General features: G+C 49.7%; 1 protein-coding gene across 1 annotated transcript in view; it reads left to right on the forward strand.

Moving 5' to 3' along the window:
* The window catches only part of LOC309684803 (E3 ubiquitin-protein ligase TRIM36-like), a gene marked incomplete at both ends in the record, with an annotated part of 208,294 nt that overhangs the window by 105,224 nt on the left and 86,008 nt on the right, over window positions 1-17,062 (forward strand). The window contains 2 exons of the mRNA XM_082500662.1: window positions 7,766-7,912; window positions 8,995-9,090. Coding sequence (XP_082356788.1) covers window positions 7,766-7,912; window positions 8,995-9,090 — 243 coding nt within the window. The remainder of the gene's footprint in view (window positions 1-7,765; window positions 7,913-8,994; window positions 9,091-17,062) is intronic.

Raw genomic sequence — 17,062 nt, forward strand, 5'->3', positions numbered from 1 at the left:
TGATGCCATTCGGTCGAAGCAGGAATTTGGGGGATAAAAAGCAGATTTCCGGTATTTTGCTCTTCTCTAAAGAGAAGGGTTTCCTGGAGGCCCTTTCAAAGCTGCAGTTGCGACTCGAGTGTGAGACGTGGTTGGTTTTTTATTTCTTTGAGCGCGGTGATCCCAGTGATGCTTCCCCAGCCCCGGGGGCAAGGGGAGAAGAGAACTCCTGTAGTTCTCCTTCAGCTTTTAAGGCACAGATGCTCTTTGTGCAGCGCTGGCAGTGGTATTTCAGCCAAGGAGGGCATTAGCTGTCAGCCCTTGGCTTTTTTTTTTGAGGAGAAAAATGCAGTTTTGTGTGGAAAGCGGGCTTGCAGCAAGAGAAGCCTGAGCCTGGTTGGGCTGAAGACGAAGCTTCACCCTTGTAGGTTCTGAGGGCCTTTGGAGGTAGGTGGTGGCCATGTCCTGTGGCCAAGTGCCATCTAGTGAGTCCTGCAGGTATCACGTTTGGAGAATGAAACTGGCTGTGCTCAAAAGTGTGGGGTTGGGTCTCCCCACCCCACCCCACCCCCAGTTTGGAAATCCCTATTTTAATTTTTCGAAAGGAACCACAAGAATGAAGCAGGAGGCTTGGTTTTGGTTTGAAACACTCAACTGTCTCCCCTTTTAGTAAATCCTTCCAGACTCACGGTGTATACAATACAGGTGACATTACAGGTGGTTTTATTTGGGTAGGGGAAAAAAAACCTCCTCCAAGTCCGTGTTTTTAGGGCTGTGCCTGAAGGAGGAGACATGCAGAGGTGTGATGCTCGTTGGCTCGCGTGGCCGCGGGGATGGGTGATGACTGGGAGGACGTAAGGGAGCTCTCCTCACCTGGCCCCAACTTGTACCTTCTTCTTCTCGCTAAACAGAGACACGACGAGGAGGTGGTGATGGACCAGGGAAGAACGAGCACCGTTGCCAATATTCAGTATGAGAAGGAGGAGCTGGAAGGTGAGTTGGGAGAGGTGGCACCAGCCCCACGCGTTTTCCCGTTGCGCAAAGTCCCTGCCGCGTCCTGTGCTCAGTGTACGCATCACCTGCAGCAAAACGTGGCGTGCTTCTAAATAAACAAGCACAGTTATTTTCACATTTTTTTTAATGTTGTGGCTTTTAGACAGAGGGGAAAAAGCCCCCGCGGCATCTGTGGTGTGAGTGTTGGCCACGGAGCTGGGCAGTTCCCAGCTTGTTTTCTCAGAGGCTGCTCTTGGCTTGGAGAGGTCAGGAGAATAATTTGATGGCTGCAGACACAGGGCTGTGATTTTCTTTTTTTTTGTTCCAGACTTCATTATCACGGGACTAATTGGATCTCCTCTTGTCGCCTTGTGCCGACAAAGATTTTAAAAATAATTACCTTCTGTGGCTGCTTAATGAGCAGGTCTGAGTGTTGTCCAGCCGAAGCTGGAATTTGAGACGAGGGTTGATACTTTCAGGGCACTTTTAGGTGACCCGGAGCCATCGCTTGTTGTTGCTCTGTTGTTGCAAAGTTAGAGTAAAACAGGCTTGGAAAAAGGGACGGGTCTCTGACATTCAGGAATGCAGTGAAACTAAAATGAAGAGAAGTTGGTGTTTCCTCCTGGGATGGCTGTGCTGGTTTAATCATGGCAGCGGCGTCAACCGTCTCCGCAATATCGAGAGTGATGAGAACGCTGCTTTTTTTGCAGGCCACCACACCCTGTCCGTGGGCATGCGGATGCCGCTGGTGAGGCAAAGCCACCGGCACCACCGACCCCACCGCCAGAAGCATCGGAAGAAGGAACGGGAGGACTGTGCCCCGATGGAGCAGGGCTACCACTGTAAGTCCCGCCGCAGCATTCGTGAGCCTCCTCGGGGCTGCGTGGGTGCCGGGGTCCTCTGCAAGCAGGTCCGTGTGGCTGATTGGTGTGGTTTGCTGTTCTTCTGAGGGAAAGTGGCATTATTTGGGAGGCAGTTGAAGGCATAATGGATTGAGGCTGGTCTTCCTTAGAGGGATCCTCCCTTTAAAAATGGAAACGTGGGGAAGGAAAGTGGCCCATCCTTATGCAGAGGTGGAACAGATGGTTCTCCTTCTCCATGGCTCTGTGCAAGCCTGGCCAGACCCGGGGGAGAGGGGCCAGCCCAATATTTAGGGCTGAACTGGTGCCAATCGATGGCCACGTAGGGCTTGCTCCAGCGTTCGCTGCCGTCTTCCACGTCCTCCTCAAACTTCAGCCACCTGCGGACATCGGGCACGATCAGCCCCATTGCAAGAAAACAGCAGCTCTGTGGAAAGGGACCTGGGAGTCCTGGTGGACAACAGGATGACCATGAGCCAGCAATGTGCCCTGGTGGCCAAGAGGGCCAATGGCATCCTGGGGGGCATCAAAAAGAGTGTGGCCAGCAGGTGGAGGGAGGTCATCCTCCCCCTCTACTCTGCCCTGGTGAGGCCGCATCTGGAGTACTGCGTCCAGTTCTGGGCTCCCCAGTTCAAGAAAGACAGGGATCTGCTGGAGAGGGCCCAGCAAAGGGCTACGAAGATGATTAGGGGATTAGAACATCTTTCATATGAGGAAAGGCTGAGGAACTTGGGTCTCTTTAGTGTAGAGAAAAGAAGACTGAGGGGGGATCTTATTAATGCTTTCAAATACTTAAAGGGAGGATGCCAGAGGGATGGGAGGAGTCTTTTTTCAGTGGTGCCCATTGATAGGACGAGGGGTAATGGGCACAAGCTTGAACATAGGAAGTTCCATCTTAACATGAGGAGGAACTTCTTCACTTTGAGGGTAGTGGAGCACTGGAACAGGCTGCCCAGAGAGGTTGTGGAGTCTCCCACTCTGGAGATGTTCAAAACCCGCCTGGACGCTGTCCTGTGCAACCTGTTGTAGGTGACCCTGCTCTGGCAGGGGGTTGGACTAGATGATCTCCAGAGGTCCCTTCCAACCCTGACTATTCTGTGATTCTGTGTTTTTTTTGTATGCCTCAGTTTCTCCTGGGGCTAAAATGGGAGAAGGAGACTTCTTTTTAGCAATGGAAGTTACTCTGTGCTTGCGATTGTCCTTCCTCAGCCAAGAAAACTTAACGTGGTCTTCCACGAAAATGGTTTAATTTTTTTTCCTTCCTCCAGGCTCTTTGGAGGTTTGATCCGGGATGTGAAGCGAAAAGCCCCCTGGTTCTGGAGTGACTTTCGGGATGGTCTGAGCCTGCAGTGTCTGGCGTCCTTCCTCTTCCTCTACTGTGCCTGCATGTCCCCCGTCATCAATCACCTTTGGGGGACTGCTGGGGGAGGCGACCAACAGCCACATAGTGAGCACCTCTCTCTGTTGGGTGGCACGAGGGAGGACAACACTCATGCAAAAGTCCTTGCTGCAGTGAATTTGCACTTGTGGTTTTCCCTCTAATGATTTAATTACTCGCTGCTGCCTCTCTTCCCTGGACAGAGTGCCATGGAGTCGCTGCTGGGCGCATCCGTGACCGGCGTGGTGTATTTCCTCTTTGCTGGCCAACCTCTCGCCATCCTCGGCAGCACCGGCCCCGTCCTCGTGTTCGAGAAGATCCTCTACAAATTCTGCAAGTAAGGCTGGCTGCTGCGGCCAGGTGCTGCGAGCGCCTTCAGAAGAAGGCAGGGATGGAGAAAAGATGTTTTTCTTAGTGGTAGTTGGTAGATTTAAGTTGTCTTCTGTGTCACAGACATCACGCGCTGCTGCTTTAGTATGTGACGGTGCAGGAGCCCTCGGTCTCTGAAGGATGGATGGGTGGTTCAGGGTTTTTAGAGTTAAAGTGAAAGAGCAGGAGGAGGAGAAACCACAAGGATATGGATGCCCGAGATGGGCTGCACAGGGAAGATGAGACAAATGACTCTGGTTTGGGAATGAGGGAAGATTTGCTTTCCTCTCAGTACAAACTCGGGCACTTTTTTGCATGTTTTTTGCTGGAAGTGGAAATATATTTTACCCACATATCCAAACAGTTCTCTGGTCAAATGTTTTGATGATTTTTGAAAAAGCAGGAGCTTTTCAGGCAAAATGGATATTTTCCATGACAGTCTTTTTGTTGTGGCAACTGTGATGGGAGATTAACCTCTCTTATTGCAATTAAATTTATTATGAAGCCCCAACTTGCTGGCAGCAGGTAACTGGGTGCAAACCCAGCCGGTTTCGCTGTTAGGGCATCGGGGTGATGTGGGAGAACACCACCTTCCACAACAGGGACCTGACCTCAATTAGCCTCCGAGGCATTAACACAAGGTAATTGTTAAAGAATGATAATTCAATAATTGGCCTCTCCTCCTGCGGGCCCACACCCTGCGCCGCAGCCCCGAGGCTGTCTGTCGTAGGACGTGGAAACTGCATTTACCATGCGCAGCCTTGACACGCTCCTGAATTGCTGCCGACTTTCCCCAAAGGAAGGCACGGCTCGGAGCCTCTTGCTGCCCTTTCCACCCTGTATTTTCTTTTGCTTTCCCAGGGACTACGCACTCTTCTACCTCTCTCTACGGCGTGCATTGGGCTGTGGACCGCCTTCTTCTGCATGGTGCTGGTGGCCACTGACGCTAGCTCTTTGGTGTGCTACATCACCCGCTTCACCGAAGAAGCCTTCGCCTCCCTCATCTGCATCATCTTCATCTATGAGGCTCTGGAGAAGCTGAGTCACCTGCGAGAGGCCTACCCTGTGCACACGCACAGCAAGCTGGACTTCCTCACCATCTCCTAGTGGGTTTCTTCCTCCTAAAGTGCCGCTGCCCCTTGGCAGGAGCTCAGGGCTGCACCTCCATCGCCTTCCCCTCACCTCTGTCTTGGCTTCTCTCCTCCCAGCTGTAAGTGTGAGGCACCGACCCATCCCAGCAACGAAACCCTGCAGTTCTGGGAGAGCAACAAGATCAATGTGTCTGGCATCACCTGGGAGAACCTCACGGTGACTGTAAGTGCCCCGAGTCACTGCTTCCTCGTGCCGCGGCCGTGGCGTCCAGGGGCACTGGCCTGGTGCAAAGCTCAGAGCCCTTCAGGTGATGATGGGCTTCCAACTGTGCCAGTGCTGCTCTGAAAAGTCGTTATTTCAGTCTAAGGTGTGGGTTTAACCCCCTTGGGCCTGGGAAGGAGAGTCCACCTCATCCCTGACATGGTGGGCAATAACTGTTATCCTCAGGACAGCGGTTCTGTCTGGGAGCAAGGTTCAGTGGGTGCTTTGGTTATTGGAGAAGTTGGAGGACTTCAGTTCATGCTTGAAGGCCATAATTAGCTTCCTTAATTGGTTCCTAGTAACTCCAGGCCTTGCTTTCTTACTCAGCGCTGTCTGAAGGTACGTGCATAAACTTGCATGTCTGAGCAGCTCCTTGGGCTATTGTTGCTGGAAGCAGAGCTCAGGCACAGGGTGGGACGCTCTTATAGACATCTTCACCCCCCTTGGCTGTGTCCTGTGAGCCCGCCCCTTGTGAGCCCGCCCCTGGGAAGGGACAATTTGTCTCTTCTCCTTTCCTGTCACTGTTGTCTTAGCCCTCCTTCCCCGTTCCCTCTTTCACTCTCCCCAAGAGTTTCCAGTGTTTCCTTCCCCTCTGGTGTCTTCTTCAGCCACGGTTACCTGCCGTTCAAGCGGAGGATGTGCCATAGGTCTGTGGTACGGTGTCCCATCACATCTCCTGTCTCCGCTGTCGTGGAGAGTTTCATGGACCTGCCTGTGGACACGATGGCCCCTACACACCTGAAGTCCTCTTCAGGCTGAGAGATCTGGGGCTGTTCAGTCTGGAGAAAAAATGGCTCAGGGAGACCTTATTAAGGTGTCTCAATGCCTGATGGGAGGGAATGAAGGCAAGGGAGCCAACTGTACCTCAGGAGTTCCCAGTGAGTAGACTCGGAAGGTTGTCAAACTCTGGAACCACTGGAACACTGCAACCGCCCAAAGAGGTTGTTAACTCTCCACCAATGGAGATCTTCCAAACCCTCAGGAATTCCCAGTGAGCTTTGAATTTTGAGGGTGAACAAACACTGGAACAGGTGTCTCAGAGAGGTGGTGGAGTCTCTAATAACGGAGTTATTCAAAACCCACCGAGAGAAGGTCCTGAGCAACCTGCTGTAGCTGACCCTGCCTCAGCTGGGGCTTGGACTACACGGTCTCCAGAGGTGCCTTCCAACCTCACCCATTCTGTGAGTGTAGAGGACAAAAGTAAGACAGAAAGAAATGAGAACAGATCCCCTTGGCCACAAACACCTTGGTCTCCTGTGGAGAGGACCTGTGATGAAGAGAGGAAACTTATAATGAGGAAGGAGTAGCAGAGATGGAGTGTTATGCACTGACTGTAATCCTCCATTTCCCATCCCTCGTGTGCCTCTCCAGGCGGGAGTGAGAAGAAGAAATGCAAATGCAAATGAAGGAGTAATTTGAGCCTAGGGAAAAAAAAAAAAAGTGGGGTGGGGGAATGGTCTAAAATATTTAGTCATAGTTTCTGACTATCCAAGTCTACTTGACTTGGCAATGAACTGATAATTTGTAAGTGATTTCCCTGTCTTTGTTTTGACCCATGATCATCTTTCCCCTCGTATCATCTTGAGGAGGGGGAGCGAGTGAGCAGCTTGGTTGTTGTCTGGCTGCTGGTCAAGGTTAACCCACCTTTCATAAACCCGCTTTCATTCACAACCAGACTGGAGAGCACTTTGTAACGTGTGTGGTGGGGATGGAAGAAGCAGATACTGGGCTGATTGTTCTTGAATTCTGAGAGAACTAGACAAGGTAATCTGCTGACCTCTTCGGTCTCTAGCTTGCAGGCTGTAATTCTTACTTACACGAGGAGATGAATAAAAGTGTGCAGTTTCCGTTAGGTGTGACTGTGCACTGCTGTGGAAAAACTGCTTCCACAGACTAACAGCATGACTGCAGTTTTTGGAGATGTCTGCCTGCACAGCTAATTTTCCTGAACATTTCCTTTGTCTTTGGGCTTTTCACCATAGCCTAAGATAACATTTGGAGCTTGAGAGTTGGTTTTGGAGATGGTCTGCAACCTTAGCTTTGAGTGTCCGTGTTTATGCTACTTTATGTGCCTTTTAGATGGCTTTATCTGTTGCACGATCTTGGAGTTGAGCGGCACTTTTTCCCTCTTTGAGCAGTTATTTCAACACGCTCAGTTTTTGAAAGATGAGTTTTAGTGAACACCAGGTTTTTTACAGTGCTGTTTAAGCTGTTGCTGGAATTAGCGCTCAGCATGAGCAACTTGTAATTGGAGTCAGACAGAAAAATTGAAACACTGGGGCCTTCTGTCTTTAAGATGGCTGTGACTGGTGGTGGTGGCTGCGTTTCATTTGTTGCTCCAAGAGCAATGGCTATGTGGCTGGTCAGAGTCTAGCTTAGACCTCCGTCATTACAGTATTATGTCAACTCTTGCTTTAAGAAACAGTTCATAGCTGTTTCAAGAGATGCCGGTGTGAACAGGGTTAAATTTGACAGGGTGGACATGTTCTGTATTGCATTTACATCTCCGAACTGGAGTGCGGGGAGCTTGAGGTGTGCAGACAGCTTCAGGGATTAGCAAAATGGTTGATTGCAGTATGGAGGCTATGTGATGTGTACACAGACATTGCTACAGGTTCACTCACTGTAAACCTGGTGAAACTGTTTGTTTTCATCTGCTGGCTTTCACTGGCATGGACAAATGTAAAAGGTGGAAGATAAACAGAATATAAAAAATACCCACTGATAAGTCAGACGCTGCTGTGGGATAATTGAGTGTTTTGGTGGTTTGTTGAGCACCTCCGTTTTTGGAAGGACACCTGCATTCTCTCTGCTCTCTTTTTTTTTCTTCCAGATTTTGATGTGTCCAGAACATGAAATGGAGAGGGTAAACATGTACTGTGAAACCTGCAGAAGGCCTGTTTGTCGTCTATGTAAACTGGGTGGATGTCATGCAAACCACAGAGTAACAACCATAAGCACTGCCTACAAAACCTTTAAGGTAAAAGTAAATACTGTTGGACCTGGCCTTAAGAAGGGGGAAGAGCACTGAGCCTCGGGTTTAAGGGCAAACTTCCCCTGGCAGGATGCCAGGACGTGTGTTTGGAGGACACTGAACGAGTCATGAGGCATGCTGCTGTGCAACATCTGTTAATGTATATATTAGTGTGACATAGTGTGCGGCTAAGAAACTAAACTATATTTTCTATGAGGCTTCAAACAGAACCCCTTAAAAGCGCTTCCACCTTATGTTAGCCAACTGTGCATCAGTACTGACCAATGCAGAAGGTTTAAGAAGTTAATGGTTTACAATCTGGCTTTTTTAAGGCAAGTGTCCTTGTGGCTTGGGTTAGCTTATACTTCAGAAGCACTCCTGAAGAATCTGCATCAGCAGTTATCTGCTGGGACGCTGTATGTTTTTGAAGTTGCAGAGCTGTTGATTCCCTAAGCACCATACAACAGGGCAGACTTGCAAACACTGCTTTGTTATTAAAGAATGATTGCTGCTGCCTCCTCTTCTTCCTTTGCTTCCTCTCTTGCTCACAGGAGAGAAAAAAAAAAAAAAAAAAGCCCATCCCAGCCTGCCTTCTGCTCTTTGGCCTCCTCGCCTGTTTGCAAGGCTTTTCCTGTACAGCTGTTAACTCTTGCAACTAAGGAAGTGCAGAGACACTCCTAAGTTCAAGTTTCCAACCACTCATTTTTCTAGCAAACCTTACTACAGATGAGTTAATAACCTATGAGGCTTTTCTATTAGTTCTGGTAATGTCTTGAAGACTCGTGTTCCTAGCCTAAGAGAGAAGGTGACTGCTGTGGCTGGGGAAGGATGAGCCAGCTGAGGCTGTCACCTCTTCTCCTCAGAGGCTGTGCCACCAGTCCTGCACATGGCAGTGGCCTGATGTCCCGGGCCAGTCATGGCGGGTCACTGAGCAGTTCTCCGCAGGGTTGCTGCTCATAACTGATGGCAGGCTCTTGTCCTCGTAACTACAGAAACTGAGTGCTGGCTGGGTGGCCCACCTGTGCTTGTTGTCAGTTTGGGTGGGATGCCCTTGTTCTGCCTGCCAGTTTGCTGTTTTATTTTAACAGGAGAAGCTTTCAAAAGATATCGAGTACCTCATCAGTAAGGAGAGCCAGGTGAAAGCTCGCATCACGCAGCTGGATCTGCTGCTGAAAGAAACAGAGGTGAGAGTGGCTTGTGGGTTGTCTGGGGATGGACCTTGCAAGGACACAGCAGGGACTCCAAATGGAACAGTGAAGTGTTCCAGATCCTTTGGGTTTTTTTTTTTTTTGTTAGCCAGCAAAACCATTTCTGAACAGTTTGTGTTGGTTCTGAGTCACAGACGGTAAGACCTAATCCTGACAGTGTGGGAAATTTGGGCAACCTACAGAGGGAAGTTAAGTTTTGGGTGCTGCTGTGAATTTAATTGACATAAAGCTTATTTGATACCTTACCCAAAGAGAGGTGGGTTAGACTTACAGCTCTTGCATATGAGTGGTGCTGCACAATTTATGCTGTCTGTTTACCTTGAGGATGTTGCAGTGAAGTCAGAATTAAGGGCAAAATCTCCCTGCAGAAGAGTCAGAGCTGGGAGCTCACATACGAGCTGAAAAACGCAATGGCAAAAATTGGCAGGAGCTCCTGGCCCTGCCTGTATCTTGCTGCAGATGGCCTTTGTGCTTCATAGTTCCTTTAATCCAGGGCACTCATCAGAGGTGGCACTACAGGGCATAGGGGAGAAACTGGGCTGGACTCCCAGTTCAGGGTGACTGGGGAAGGTGGAAGAGCACCTAGGTCTTGGGCATGAAGACTTCAGACGCTGACTTGCTTTTACAGTGCTTTTCCATGAACTATTTAGACAAACGCTGTGCGTAACTCAATACATAATCGGAGGAATAATTTCCTGCTCTTTCCTCTCTGTGTTAACATAGGAGACGCTTACTAGCTTGGGTGCAGTGCTGATTGCATTTTCAGTGTTGAAGAGCATAACAAAGCTCGTTAGTCTTGTCAGTCAAACAGATGACTAGTTTGCTCTGATCTCTTGAACAACCCTAAGTACGTTTCTGTACACAGCCACAGTGCTGTGGGATCCGTCTAAAATGTCTTTTGTTCCCTCCTAGTGCAACAGTGAAAGAGCTAAAGAAGCAGCATCTCAGAGTTTTGAGAAATTATCTCATGTCCTGGAAGAGAAGAAATCCGCAGCTCTTAGGGCAATTGAAGCTTCTAAGAATTTAAGGCTGGAAAAATTGCAAACACAAGCAGAAGAATCTCAAGGGCTCCTGGAAAATAATGGCCTTGTAGGACTTGCTCAAGAACTGCTTAAAGAAACCGATCCATCTTGTTTTGTTCAAACAGCAAAACAACTTCACGTCAGGTATCTTATTAATTATCTTCCGTTTGAGGTACAGGTACTGTTCCAGGGATGTCTGGTCAGTCATATTCTTTGGACACCTGCTAGGAAAGTACTGAATGCAAGTACTTTGTGTTGCAGAGCCTCAGAGGCGGTCCCGGTACCATTCAGTAGAAATTCCTATATTACAGTGTGCGTTAAAAAACAGCCCAGAGGAGGGGCTCTGTCCTGCGCCAACGCCTAGCCTTCTTCAGTAGGACTGCAGTGGAAGGGTAACCCATTCAGCTCACTGATACAGTCCTTTGCTCAGAGATTGCATCGGGTATTTGCAAGTTAATCTAACAGGTCTCTTCTGGCTTTAAACTCTTTGATCTGAATAGTTGTGCTCCATTAGCGCTTCACACCTATTTTGTTCTTTGAATGTAATGCCCCAAATTGTTAAAATGCTCTGCCAACCAAAAGATTCCCTGTTAGTTATCTTTACACTGATGTACAAAAGGCCTTTAAATTTTGCATTTTAATTCTGTCTAGAGAGACAAGTTTCTGGGACACATGAGTAAGTACCTGAAAAGAGAACTTTTTTTAAAGCAAAACCTAGCGGTTTTGCTTTAAGGAATGCACCCATGTGAATTCCTTTTTCCCTCTTCTGCCATCCCTCTGCTTCTGTGCTTTCAGAATCCAAAAAGCTACTGAATCTCTGAAGAGCTTCAAGACAGCAGCTGAAACTACTTTCTAGGACTTTGTGATGGACATAGCCAAGCAAGAAGAGATCCTTGGTGACTTGTCCTTCCATTCCAATGGCAAATTATGAGAGCATCACGTCTTTCTTGAGTTATAGCTTTAAGGGCTTCTCTGGAAAGAGGCAAAACTTGTGCAGGGCTGCAGTTGCAGAACTCAATCTTGTGACTTGCATTGTCCCTTCTGCCTCTGTGATTCACAAGGCGTTACCTGGCAGCAATGCTAGCTTCAGCTTTGATAAAGAAGCTAAGATGCCATGGCATTCAGAACCAGTTTACATTGGCTTCCAAAATATTGTAGTTAAGTAATACTAGGTCTTCCTAGCAGCTTTTTGTCGTGATTGCATGACAGAAAAGAATAGGTTTTTATATGGTTTTTTAGTTGCCAGCAAAAATAAATAATACAACTTTCAAAGTAAAACCAGAAAGGATTTAAGTGCATGAACAGACCCATCCTCATCTGCACTCTTTGACTGAGTCAGATTTCCCCCCCCCACTGTCCCCCCAGTGCTGTAGCCACTCAACAAAGGGCTTCTGTGTTTAATTCTAAAACAACATGTATCTACATTTGAGGTTTTTTTCTCCTGAATCTCTGTCATTCCAGGTCTAGAAATACCAGAAATCAATGAAGAGCAGAGCAAAATGTACAACAAAGCTCTGATCAGTTGGGAATGCCCTGGGAAGACAGACTCAGCTGATACCTATGTTCTTGAGTATCATAAGCTTAATAGAGAAGAGGAGAGTACAACGTGGCAGGAGATCGAAGTTTGCAGCAAGAGCAAAGTAATATCTGATCTCAATGACGACAGCAGCTATGCCTTCAGAGTTCGAGGATATAAAGGATCCATCTCTAGCCCTTGGAGCCGAAAAGTTATCTTGCGTACGCCTCCAGCCCCAGGTATTGGGTTTTCTTATGTCCACGAGCTGCTGGTGGTGTTAAGAGCTGTAGGTGGTTTCCAGTAGCTCCCAGACTTCTACTACACTGTTACCGGTTGTATACATGTTTAAAAGCACTGTTAACAAACAGGTTAAGTAGGTAGCATACTGAGACTGTGTTAGCTTGCGTAATGTTCCTGGTAGCCTTTAAAAGCGAGGAATTCTAGTGCCAGCATGACTTAAAATATAGTTTATAAGCACAGAAATACTTAACTAAGAGAAAATTTTTTGGGATGCTGTTTTTCAGTTCTCAGTTTTCTTTTTGATGACAAATGCGGGTACAACAGTGAACATCTCCTGCTGAACCCAGGAAGAACCTCTGTGGAAAGTAGGGCTGGATTTCCTCTACTGCTGGGGTCTGAGCGCATGCAGGCCGGATGCTACACAACCCTGGATTACATCATTGGCGACACCGGGATTGCCAAAGGGAAGCACTTCTGGGCTTTTCACGTGGAAGCCTATTCCTACCTGGTGAAAGTGGGAGTTGTTTCTAGCAACAAGATACAGAAGTTGTTCCATAATACCCATGATGTGACCAGCCCAAGGTAAATTGCAGACTCTTGCTTAATACATGTTTTGTATAAGGAGATGGCTTTTTAAAAAATAAATTAAGAGCGAGCCTGGTCTCAATTAGTATACAAGATGAACCTAAGCAGTGGGAAGTGGCTTGAAGGATATAGTGTAAGCAGGTTGTCCTGTTCATCCTCTACTATTAGTAGGAAGATGTTCTAATTGTCCAGAGTCCTATTTTCTTTCTTTCTGGGAAAGAAATCGGGTTTCTACAGATATCAAGATATGTCAGTTAAAGCAAGAAGGTTAAAAAAGAGAAAAAAAAGCATCATTTGCAAGATTGAAGCAATGCTTAGTTGTCAATAGTAAGATTCTGCCTTAATTCCCTTAGCATACTAGGTTTGGCAGCCACTCAGAGGTACAATGTTCACTGTGCATATCTGTGTGTCTTTGCTGTAGCTTGCGTCATGGTGGATTCCAAGTCACTGGCTCATCCCAGGCTATAGATTTGCATATGACACTGGAGTGCTACTGAGCACAAGCCAAAGTGCAGTGGACAAACCAGCAAAAAGATTTCCAGCTCTCAATTACAGTTGTAGTAAGCCTGGATGTGTCTAGGAACTGCAGGCTGGGAGGCTATCTCCCAGGGGCTCTTAACTTTTTCATGAATCTAACAAAAGTGTTGGCCTTCTGCTGTATAACATACTGAAATTATAAAAACGCCAGTGTCTCAAGCTTCTGAAAGTCAGATGGAGACTTTTTGAAAAATGAGAAATTAGATCCTGATTTTCTCATTTCTCCCGGTCCCTGCCAGGAGGGAGTAAAGCTCAGCCCCGCTCCCTCCTTTTACAGGGAGGAAAACAAAATGGAAAAAAGAAAACCAAATTGTCCTATATTAGAAGTGTATAATTCCATTTTAAGGGTAGGGCAGCAATAGGGCTGGTACCACAGCCCCCCAGCCCCACAGCCACTGTGGGTCACCGGCGTAATAATGTACCTCTCCGGTAATTAAAGTTTCTTTTGGGAAGGGGGGAGAGATGGGGACTCTCCTGCGCCGGGACCTTTCCCCTCCAGGGAGGCAGAGCCGGAGCAGCGAGCACGGTCCTGCCCAGAGGGCAGCGTGGAGGGGACGCGCACGGGCATCCCGGAGGAACAGCAGCAAGGAAACCCCGGCACTGCACCTTTCCCTTCCTCCGAGCCTTTTTCTTTTCCTCTTTTTAAGGGCTCAACCAGTTTCTTCCCCCTCTGACCGTCACCATGGGGCACTGGCACCAGCAGCTTTGCAAAACCCCATCCTGTAAAAGCCGCCTGATTTTGGCCCTGTTTGGGGATGCGCTGCTTCCATCCTTACAGAGCAAACTGATAGATTTGGTTTTCTCTCCCGTCCCCATTTAGCAAGAAGCACCAACGTGCCGTTGTCGGTTTGGGTCGGTTTGCTGCAGAAAAAGGCTCCCGCAGGGGACGGGATAAGCCGATGGCAGGAGGGTCCCTGCACCCATCCCACCACTGCTGGTGGAGGGCGGCAAGGGGACCTTTTCTTCGGGGTTGTCCTCTCCTCCCGGGCTCTGCAGCCCCACGCCGCAGCCCAACGACCCCCCCGAGATGGGAAGAGAGCACGAGAACCATCTCTGCTCAACAGCTCAAGAGGAAAAAACAAAATAAACGAAAGAGATAAAATAATACAATAGGATGAGATACAATAACGCAGCAGCACCCGCCCCACTCGTGGCACTACTTTTATTCTCGGCCACTGCAGTGATTGGGGGGTTTGACAGGATGGACCTTCCAAGGTCCCCTCCCACCCAAACCAGTCTTTGGGTCCATGACTGGAAGTGTCTGAGGTCAGGTTGGATGGGGCTGCAACCAACCCCGTCTACTGGATCCCAAACCACCCAGAAATCCAATCCAAACTGTTCTTTGGGTCCGGTTGGAGGTGTTCAAGGTCAGGTTGGATGGGGCTGGGACCAACCTGGTCTACTGGAAGGTGTCCCAGCCGATGATGGGGAGGTTGGACTGGATGGACCTTCAAAGGTCCCCTTCAACACAAACCGTTCTGTGGGTCTATGACTGGAAGTGTCCAACGTAAGGCTGGATGAGACTGGGACCAACCTTCTCTACTGGTTCCCAAACCTTCCAGCCCAAAAATCCAACTCAACCAACCCAAACCTTCTATGAGTCTGATTGGAGGGGTTCAAGGTCAGATTGGACAGGGCTGGGACCAACCTGGTCTGTTGGAACCCAAACCACCCAAAAATCCAACTCAACCAATGCAAACCATTCTGTGGGTCTGAGTGGATGTATCCAAGGTCCGGTTGGATGGGGCGTTGAGTAACCTGCTCTACTGGAATATGCCCCTGCCGAAGACAGGGGAGGTTGGACGAGATGGACCTTCAAATGTCTCCTCCAAGCCAAACCAATCTGTGTGTCCATGACTGGAAGGTCCGAGGTCAGGTTGGACGGGGCTTGGAGCATCCTGAGCTGCTTGAAGCTCTCCCTGCTAATGGCCACCCCACCAGAGGTTGGTGGTTGCCGTGTCACCACGGTCAGTCAATCAGCGATGAACATGTCACCCTGATGTCACAAGAGGTGCGTGGCACACCCACTCAGGGGGTATAAAAGGGCCCACCGGGTGGTGGGTCCCACACTTTGGAGGAACGTCCATAAGATGACCTCTAACATGGCTGTCGCCACCAAGAACCGACCTGCCAGCGTGAGGCGGACCAAGATGGACTTCTGGGATGGGATGGAGCACACCTTCGCTATGTCCAGCGTCACCGCTGAAGGTACGGCCAACCGCAGCCACCTCTCCGGCAGCCAAGACTCAAGGGCTTGTCACCATTTCGGAGCCAGCCATGACACTTGGCGTGTGCCACCGCGTCGCGGCTCAAGGGGGAGATGTTTGGGGTGGACCTGAGAGCTGGTGGAGATGGGGCCTGACCTGGTTCTTCTTTGTTTTTTCAGAGCGAACGGCCGTCTGGGATGCAGTGGCTGGCTACATTCAAGACCAACTCCTGCTCCACAAGGTGGTGCAACACCCGCGTCCTCCTCATGCACCATGAGGGGTGGTGGGATCCCCCTGGGGCGTGGCCTGCTCTCACCCTTCAACTCCTCAGAAAACAGGAATCTCACCCCAAAAGTCCCCACTGACGGCCAAACGGGGCCTGTGCAATGTTGGTGTCACTTCTGGTAGGGCTGATCCAGGTCGCTGGAGACCCCCCCGGGATGGCCTCATCCTGGTTCTGCCCAAACTCCAGTGCTGTTTTTTTCTCCTGAGGAGGGGAAGGACTCAACATCTCCTCCCCAAAGTTCTCCCCACCGCCCAGCTCGTGCCTCCAAACGGTGGGAGAGGGCAGGATCCAGCCTGAAGCACCATCCCTGGATGGGGGAGGTCACCTCCAGATCTTCCCTCTAGCCAGTCCTCACCCTCCCACCCTTCTCGTCCACTTGCAGGGCGTCCGAATTCCCACCCTTGGCTCCTTCGGTACTGTCCTCGAACGCGTCCAGGTCGGAGATGAAACCGTGACTATCCAGAAGCCGGTGTTCCACCTGGCCAGGAACCTTGCTGTTGTCCACAACCTGATGGACAACAAGGACTACCTGCCCGGTAAGATGGCTGACTGCATGGTCATCTTCTCTGAAGCAACTCCAAAGTCCAATAATTGAGTGGTTTTGAGTTTTTTTGGGGCAATGCAATGATTGTGACACACAAGCTGTAGGACACGGGCCACCGGGTGAGCGTCTCCATCCTTCTCCTGTGGTTCTTCCAGGCAACAAGGAGCTGGAGCCCCTCAAGTACTCCAAGGTGGCCGTGGCAGCCGCCGTGTCCCGGCAGAAAGTGGTGGACTGCATCCAAGGCACCACGACCCTCCTCTCGCACTGCCTGGGGAAGGGGGAGAATGTGGCCCTCATCCTGAGGGAGGTGGGGGTGCTCCTCATCGAAGGCACGAAAGTGCGCGTGAAATTCTACCGCAGCTTCCTGGAGAGGCTGTCTGGGAAGGAGAACTTGGAGAAGGTTGTCTTCAAGGTAAGCATTTTGGTTTCTCTGTGGTGCGTGCGGTCCCACGGCAGTGTTCTGGCACTGCTTGTGTGGGGTCCCTCAGGACACGTTCAGCCACTCGGTCCAGGTGAGAGTTACGGTCCTGCCAACACTTGCTGCCTCAAGCTCCTCCGACACTTGAGTGCCTCAGCCATGTGGGGGATGTCCCACCATTTTTGGCCTCTTCCAATGTGGGGTGCTTTAACCACGTTGAGGGATGTCCTGCCATCTTTGGCCTCCTCTAACACTGAGACCCTCAACCACATTGAGGATGTCCTGCTGTCTTTGGCATCCTCCAGTGTGCAGTGCTTCAACCACGTTGAGGATGTCCTGAATCTTTGTGTTCCTCCATTGCAGATCCCCCATCTGCTGGACATGATTGTGTCCCCAGTGGTACCCGTGGCCTCACTGAGCTTCTCCGGCCGTGTCATCCTCTTTCCCAAGTGAGTACGTTGGCGGCTGTAGCCGCTCTTTGATGCCAACGCCCAAGGTAGCATCTCTTCCTTGTGCCGCTGCGGGTGTCCTGGGGACACCAGGCGGCGACTCTTGATGATGTCCCCAGGCCGCAGTCACTCCCATAAGGCAGC

The sequence above is a fragment of the Vanellus vanellus genome (genome assembly GCF_965231255.1).
Source record: "Vanellus vanellus genome assembly, contig: HAP1_SCAFFOLD_44, whole genome shotgun sequence".
In the NCBI taxonomy this organism is placed as follows: Eukaryota; Metazoa; Chordata; class Aves; order Charadriiformes; family Charadriidae; genus Vanellus; species Vanellus vanellus.